Genomic DNA, 8,830 nt, shown 5'->3' on the forward strand with positions numbered 1-8,830 from the left:
CATTTTATCCCGGGGTGCTCAGTGTACCGCCTCAAAAAAATCCAAAAACTGTCTCATCTTGTAGATAACTGGCCTATTTAGGCTTCCAGACCGCAAGGCGGTTTGTATGCTGATATTTCACAGGAAAGCGCGTCAACTGTCCCAATGTGCCCCATCTTATGTATTCTTATGGTGTCCCAATGTGCCCCGTGCCCGGGAACATTGGGACAGGTGACACATTTCGGGGAGGTCTCTCTACAGATCTCTCTCCGACCTACAGCAAAAAGAAAAAATCCGTCCCAATGTACCCCACCTTTCCTTACTCCTTCCTACCGCGTCAAACCCACTCAGGGGTGGTTGTCAGGATTTGCACCAACCGTTTCGTTGTCCAGAAGTAACAACAATGATACCTTGAAAATTTCAGACTTCTAGCACTCTAGCTCACGTCCTTCTTGGGAAACGGACGGATGGACAGACGGACAGACACAGGGGCGATGGCACGCTTATATACCTTTTACAAAGCAGAAGAGCGGACTAAAAACGGACATTGTTTCTACCGTGAATGTCTCTTCTGTGGCCTTCTGCGGGGCGGCGTGCCGCCGTGCTGGGTAGGCAGCCCAGCTCACTCCCGCGTATGGTTGGCGGAGGCAGACAGGGCGCTATGGGCCTGGCCCAACAGCCTGGCCGAGCAGTCGGCAAACGGTCGATTTTTAGCAAAACTTTGCTAAAGCTAGAAAGTTGAAATGTTGCACAATTGTTCTTTAAAGACCCTCCTGAATATGTTGTAAGTTTTCGGGCAAAGCAATTTGAAACTCCTACCCATCCAACTCCCCTCTGAAATCTTTAGTTCTTTGCAACGTTCTTCACGCACCCAGAGAACCATTTCGTTGATTCGACACTACACGTCTCGCATTTGGGTTTGCCGAAGATTCCTCGTTCCAAGCAGTCCTTGCCATCGTAGTCAAGATGGTGAACAAAATTAAGGCTCACCCTCTGCAGACCAGAATATTCAAGCTCATGCATAAGTTTCTCTCTTGTAACACTGAAAGTTACTCTATGTATCAACACGTACGTGTGCGTGTATAACAGTTGTTACATTCACAAGTTTACGTTACCGTTGTTACACAAAGTGGTATACGTAACAAATGTTGCATAAACTAAAAAGTGTAACCGCTGTTACACTGCCAATTATGCTCGGGACGCATGGCTCTATAGTTACAATCAACAAAAATAATTTTGTTATACAAAGTATTTGTGTAACACCTGTTACTGCAAGTAATTTCTATAAAACTGTTACGTGAAAAAAATTGTATAACCGATGTTGCAGACGCACACGAACATAACAAATAGCTTTGTATTATGTTACATAAAGTGATTTTCAGTGAACACTTGGGGGAACGATGTGAACTAGAACAAGCCATGTAAGACCAAACCTAGACACTACTTTTAAAAATGTAACACTGTTGAAAATGAAAATAAAATAAATGGAATGTCCCTATGAAAATGCAAAAATTAGAATTACTGGTTCAAGTAGCATGATTGGAGTTCACATCGTGCCTCCAAGTGTCAAAAGAAAGAAACTTGCAATTTTAGCAATGGAGCAGGAAAAAAAAGTGTGCGCACTGTGTACCGGAATGCGTTTTCTATTTATTGTTGCAGGCCAAATGCTCCCTGGGGAAATCGAGGGGTGAAAGTGATAACCCCTCTGCTTAAACTCTTTTAAAAAGAAATACTTTCCACTAGGATATGCCCCTATTGACCCCCAACAAACCAACAAAGGCTCAGGCACAGACAAAATTTGGGTCATCTTAGGCCCTCTCAACACTGCAATCTGAAGTGTGATACTTTTCACACTCCGTATGATAAAATATCCTGTGTAATTCCCGTGATTTATCACTCCTGGGGGGGTGATGAATTTTTATTACAACTTTGGTTTGATACTTATTGCAAAATAATGAGATGGTTCAGAATTTATCGCAAAAGAGTGATACACATACAAAACCATGATACCTCGAAGTACTGCTCAAATAAGTGATGGTCATCACAAATATAAGCAAGAAATTTAATGTTGTACTTTTTTTGCGATGACTATCACAACATCGTGCAATATTTTTGTATCACAGAGAACGTGCAGTCAGAATCACACTGATTTAAAGTGAACTCATATTGCCCCCCTTAAAATGTATCATCTTCTATAAGCATGAAAATAAAACAAAAAGGGGAGAAACGCTAACCTCATGTTCACCCCCCCCCCCCCCCTCCCACTCGTCTCTAATCGACCTGTTCTTCCCTCACTTAGGTGGGCAATATCTCCTACACCACGCAGCTGCAGGACGCCGTCGCCCCCGTGCTCCGGACGCTGCGATGGACCATGAATTCCAGCCGCGAACTTCGCGACCAGCCAAACGAAGCCCTGCTCGCGGACCTGCTCACGGCCTGCTCGTCGTCCCTGAGGCACCTGCAGCTGCCGGAGAGGATGCGGCTGACGTCAGAACGCCCGGTGCGCGCCCTGGCCCAGTGCGAGGCGCTCGCAACTCTGTCGATGAACGCGAAAGGCGTGGACGCGTTGCACGGGCCGCGTGCGCTTCGCGAGCTCAGCTTGCACATCCGCTCGTCGAACCCAAAGAACGACTTTATGGCAGTGGAGAGAGACCTAGCTGGCGCTGACCTGGCGGCTCTGCGGGACCTGCAGTTGTCTGTGTATCGGTACACGGGCACCGACTGTGGCAAAGTCTTGGTCGCCCTGAGCCGCGCCGCGCCGCGTCTCCGCTGCCTGTCCGTCGAGTGCTGCAGGTCGTTCAGCAGCACCTGCGACGAGAAGATCAGCCAGGTACTGCTGGAGCAGGAGGAGCTTCAGGAAGTGTCGTTGGTCGCAGTGGGCGATGTCGCACTCAGGGCTGTGTTGACGAAGCGACTCATGAAGGTGACGGTCGACGCGAAGATTCCGGCCCAAGCCATGGATGATTGCACCGACTTGGTAGTTAGCTATAAGAAAAAGTATCGTCAAAGTGCACGGGGCGATATAAGTCTGACTCCAGTCATGATGTCTAAACAGCACATCACATGGTGAACCTGCAGGAAGCCCGGTTCGGTAACTTATTAAGAACTGTTTTACTCTAAATATGTGATACTTACTTTAACCCTATCATTAGAGGTCACCCTAAGTTCATTTTAAATTTCACTCGTAATGGTTAATAATAATTTTGTATATGCATAGTTCATATTTTTGCCGAAGTGCTTACACGTAAACGTGTATCCATTCTTTTCTACATTAAATAAATAATTTTTTAATCTTTTACATCAAATGCTCGTGTTGTCTAAATATAGGAGGAAGAAGCACATTTACAAAGATTCTGTATGTGCGTGTTTTACGGTACACTGTGCGCAAGTGATTTCTTCCTCGCAAATACACCACAGGAAACGTTTTTCACGGCAAATCTTCGTGAAATTCTGACTCTTTTAAACAGTGTAGTGTGCATACAGGGCAGGGCCCACAGGCCCCTGCCTTTATTTTGCTTATACTGTGCCGCATTCAGGCGCGCGGGCGGGCTTGCTTACCGTACCTCGCCGTATCGCATGAGGGCCCCGTGTGAGTATGCAACCCGGCCGCACGCCTACATCCGGTACAGTATAAGCAAACTAAAGGAAGGGGTCTGTGGACCACCCTGTATATCAGAACAATTTATACTGCTCACGGAGAAAGAAATTCGGGCCATACACCTTAAAGTTTGGGTAAATTTGAATGAAAAGTACTATCTAACGTTTTTCAGGTGTGGTCAAAACCCGTTTTGGTGCTGAGTCTAATGCTCTAGCAGAGTCTCTAGGTGTCAACCTGACACCAAAGCTGATAAAATGTATGACAAAAATAGAGATGTGCTAATCAGGGTTTACCCCCTCGAATCGAATCATTGAAAAAAATCCCCGAATCGAATCGAATCCGCATCTTTTTTCTCGGATCGAATCGAATCGAATTTTTCACCCAGTTTTTCGAATCGAATCCGAACTTTTGCTGAAAATTTCAAGAAATTTTCACGTTATTAGAAAATCTAAATGGGAAGTGTGTGGCTTAACTGCAATGCAACAAAAATATAAGTGGAAGAAATCCATATTTTTTAAAAGAATTCTCTAAAATCACAAGGAAATGATTACAGAATTTGCTTGTAGGTTTAGGTAACGAGCGCGCCATTTAAACGGGGAGTCGATAAAAGGGGCAAATGATTCGAAGGCGAACACCCTCGATTCGAAATTTTCGAATGGTTTGGGTTTTCAGCAAATTTCCCGAGAGCGAATCGAATCGAATCAGAGCTGATTCGATTCGATTCGATTCCGAACATTTCGCACATCTCTAGACAAAAAATGAACAATTTGCATTAATATGTACACAGTTTGGCTGGCCTTTGTGCACAAATCCGTTCGTACGAATCACTCCACACGACATGTACGGAAAAGTACATATTTCAGTAAGTGTGCAGCCTGGAAGATTTGGAGTTTAAACCGCAAACCTGGGGAGGTTTACTAAAACGACTAAATGTCACGTTAGTTTTTCCAGGGAATGCACTATTTATATCCACACTGTGAAGAAAACAAACGGAAAATCAACGGACGACTATGGCAATTATTTTCCGGACTCGTTCGTCCGTACCCTAAACTTAATTGTACGGTCGAAGCAAAACGGTTGTTGCGGGTTGTTCCGTACCTAATTTTTGGGGTGCGGAGCGAGCAACCGTATCACGTATTTAACGGATATAAGCGGCAATTATTTTCCGGACACGTCCGTACCCTAAATTCAGTTACATGGTCGAACTCAAACGGTTCTTCCATATCTCTATTCTAAAGTATGCTATAGCGGAATGTCCGTCCGTTGCCAGTCCAGTAGTATCAGATGATTTTTTCACAGTGTATTACTAGATGCCACTATGAGCGCATCTTGCAACATAATATTATTAAGTTTCAGTAGTGTCAATTTTGTATCTACAGTTGCACAAAATAAAAATTTGTCTACCGGAAGATACACACTCTGAAAGTCTAACGAACAAATAGTGTTCATAATATGAACGCCACTGTTCGTATTACAAGTCTCATGTTCATGTTATGAAGAATTCTGTGCTGTCACGGTATGACCACGATTTGTTCGTATTACGAATCCTCTTATTTGTAATACGTCTCATTCATAATATAAATAATTTTTGGATTCGTAAGTAAGTTTATGAAGGGAAGACTGATCGCTTAGTAAAGCCGGGTTTACGATGGATTTCCTTATGTACCACACATTCAGAACTTGGAAGGACTTGAAAGCCAAGTCAACAGCTTGCAGAGGACCAGGCAATAGTAAAGGGTTGCGTTCATGGAAACTTGGCAGTGTGTAAACTGGAGGAGTGATGGTCCACAGATAACAACAAGGTGCTGGCACTTCAATCAAATCACCTGCATTTTTTTGCCTTTCTTCCAATTGGTGTTTTACATCATTGGCATCCTGCAGAAAAACAGCGAACAAAATACAAATTTAGAAAATATACAAATGCAGATAAATACAAATGTGTTATTGGACACAGGATTTGAAGCGCAGAAATGATTACCTTAACATGCAGTATCAACCCATCTCTAGATTCTGCCAAAGTTGGCTTCCAGGTTTTCTTTGGGCCATTTGGCTTTGATGGATCAACTGGATATTGAACACTAGTGTGTTTGTTTTGAATGTGGGTGGTAAGAGCATGAGGTGAAGAAGTATCTCTGCACCTAAAAAAAAAAGTTTCAGTAGAATGTAAAATAAGTGTTGAATTTTTTTTATTTTTTTTAAATATGATAAACTTACTTTCAGTAGCACGTGAAGAATTTTGAAACTGAGAAATTCGCACTATTCTACACTATTTGAAAAACGGTCTTAGACACATTCAATTGCAGTTGACAACGAGGACTGCTGAATACCAGGCCATGTGGCAAACAGTCGACCTGTTTTATCAGGGGAGATTTTCTCAAAATCTGCTATTAACTATAATTATAAAAATACAGTTGTAAGAATATGAATTGATTTACACTACATAAATTCGTCATGAAAGATAATACAACAAAAAACATTCCAACTGCCAGCCTGCTTTATCAGACAGGACTGGAAACTCTTCGTAATACTTGGCACGAGACTTGGCAATTTTGTTGTCTTTCTTAGAAACTGGACGTCGATGTAGGAGTTTCAAACGATCCTGGTGAACCACTTCCCAGTGTCGTTGAACTTCAGGCCAGGGTGTCCGATTAAACCTTAGCCAAGCCAGACTCTGTTGCCTTTCTTCAAGTGTGTATGCTAGAGTAGGATAAATGAGTAAAAAGTCACAATAAGAATTCGTAACAGAACTTTAAAAAAGAAAGCAATTAATCCTACTTTTGAAAAGGAATTGAAACAAAGTTGATTAAAAACTCGTAACAGTTCCAGGTACATCAGCAGCAGAACTGGTGGATGCAGATGATCTTTGTCTCTTATTGTTAGGATCCTTTAGTTTCGACTTCAAGTTGCTGTACTTGTCCACAAGCTTGCCCGTCACCAGTCTCCTCGTGGAGTCTGTTCCTAAGTAATATATACAGGGTTGCTCACCTGGCAACAACTTGGCAAGATTTTCAGCGACCACTTTCAGCTGATCAAGTGTTAAGCTAGAAAAACAACAACAAAGTATTGTCACGGGCTAGCTCAGGGTGGACGGATGCGCAGGTGGTTCACAAAGGTGCTCTTCTCGGACGCCGGGTTGTCCTGGCCGCATTACAAGTGTAGGTGAATTGAAAAGATAGTGCTTGTACAAAGGCAAGGAGTGTGGCAAATCTAAAAGTTAAAAACGGCTTTATTTAAGGGCGCCAGGCGGGTAAATGCAAGAGAATTGAAGGAGCATATAAGTTAGATTGTAAAGCAATAAATAAGATTATTGAAAAACCCGCCGCCGTTGATAACCAATAGATTTGTTTTGAATGGGTAAAATTTAAGTAAAGTTATAATATAACAAGTTTATTGATAAACTATTTGGGCAAAAGTAGCAGTTATAAATATATATTGCATAGATTAACACAATACAGTGGGGCGCGAACCCACGATAATAGATTAAAATATATAGACATAATAAACATTCTCAGAACTGACATTTAAATGTATTTTCTCAAAAGGAACAAACAAAAGGATTATTTCATCACAGACAAACATAACTTGATGCCAGAGATTAGAACTGCTACATGAAACACGACAGCACAACACTACATTTTAAAGGTATAACACAATCAAACAAACAGTGTAACTCTTCACGTAACACAGCACCAAACGTTCCAAACAACACAACAATGCATCATCACTGCATACCAATTGTAACCCAAGAACACAACAGTGCAACATAAACACAATAGCAACAGTGTGACACAAAACCATAACAGTGCAACAAATCTCATCTCAACACTGACAGATCACAGATCAGAACGGTACGAAACCTAAGAGGGCACAGTGATATCATGGCACATGGTAAAAATATCCCCACACAGGAACATACACATAAACAGTGTTCCGGACAAAACGTATGTGGAGGAAATGAAAGGGCCTAACCCATAAACGGGGACCAGAGTAATTAAAGCAGCTGCAGCAAGAAACTCAAAATCGAGTATGCAAATTTACTCAAACTTAAATAGTGCCATGGCAAAATAAGAACAGTAATACAACTGTTATTAGCCCGAATTAACCCATCAATAGGGGGGGGGGGCATGTAAAGCGAGCACTCATGGCTCCAAAGAAGAATACGACAGAATCGTCGAAAAAAACCCAGAGGATATAAAAACTCTCGGTAACACAAACATATAACAATGTTACACAGTGTACGGTACCATAAAAAAGGAGATTTGAGAACCGGCCGGTATTTAGCAAACTAGAGTTAAATAATATAGCGGAAAACTTAAACAACCGCTCACACACTAAAAGTACAAATAATACTGTACAACTAATTTAATAAATAGAATAAACCTTTGTTGAGCTCAACACTAAAATTATATATATACAGATACCAAGGGCCCATGGATTTCTTTACAGTGGTGACGACAATAACTCACCATAGTTGCGCCGCCAAACAACATTTTTGGCGACGAAAACACACAACAGATACGGCGCAGGGGGCGCCTCCCCCGGCCGTCACACACACATCTTCACATGGTGACGAAAATGGCTGACGTCACTCTCAAAAGTCGGTCACAGTGGGTGGCAAAGTCCACGGGGTGTAGGAAAAGGACCCCATGGTGTGGAGGCGGTGGTGGTGGTGGTCTTCCGGAAGTTGTGCCCTCATGGCCGCAGGGCGAAGAAGGGGGGCGCCTAGCAACTCATGGCGAGACTCTGGGTCCCGTACAAACAGCCCTGTGATAAAACGCGGTTAGCCAAACCACTTGATATAAATCACACACCAACCTTCCTTTTCACACCACTTAACACACACCTTTCGGGCAGAACACAGATGCACACACATGATCACAGTAGAAGGCAGCAAACACTAAGTATCCGACACACAACGATGCGCACTGGCTAGAGTCCAACAAACGAGAAAAAAATATTTGAAAAAGACAACAAATCAACAGTTTGAGAGAGATGCACTGCAGTGCACTCAGCTGAGAATCAACATGCAGTATTCGGCATTACACTTCAAAGTGGTCTTCTCAACAAATAAAAGTATACTTAATAGTACTAACCAGAGCTTCCAAGGCACTTGCAACTAGAGTTTCTTTTAACACTAAATCTTCGTAACGACTCTTGGCTGGTGGTTCTGGGATCTCAGCAAGTTCTGGTGACGACGAGCAGCCCGGAGCAATAAGTGGAGAAGGTGGCGTATCATTAACTACACTGTGGTCA

At 42.7% G+C, this 8,830-nt stretch overlaps 1 protein-coding gene and 1 long non-coding RNA gene across 2 annotated transcripts in view; one reads left to right on the plus strand and one right to left on the minus strand.

Annotated features, from left to right (window-relative positions):
* Window positions 1-3,284, plus strand: part of LOC113214256 (uncharacterized) — an 11,130-nt gene extending 7,846 nt beyond the window's left edge. Inside the window, exon 2 of the mRNA XM_026433565.2 lies at window positions 2,279-3,284. Coding sequence (XP_026289350.1) covers window positions 2,279-3,049 — 771 coding nt within the window. The 3' untranslated portion in view covers window positions 3,050-3,284. The remainder of the gene's footprint in view (window positions 1-2,278) is intronic.
* A 3,661-nt stretch (window positions 3,285-6,945) lies between these two features.
* LOC127751131 (uncharacterized) lies at window positions 6,946-8,506 on the minus strand. Its single transcript, XR_008011988.1, has 2 exons — window positions 8,421-8,506; window positions 6,946-8,341 (listed from the first exon to the last, which is right to left on the minus strand). It is a non-coding gene; the product is annotated as an uncharacterized LOC127751131 (long non-coding RNA).
* Between the last annotated feature and the right edge of the window lie 324 nt (window positions 8,507-8,830).

Source organism: Frankliniella occidentalis, unplaced genomic scaffold, assembly GCF_000697945.3.
Source record: "Frankliniella occidentalis isolate FOCC.00 unplaced genomic scaffold, Focc_3.1 Scaffold356, whole genome shotgun sequence".
In the NCBI taxonomy this organism is placed as follows: domain Eukaryota; kingdom Metazoa; phylum Arthropoda; class Insecta; order Thysanoptera; family Thripidae; genus Frankliniella; species Frankliniella occidentalis.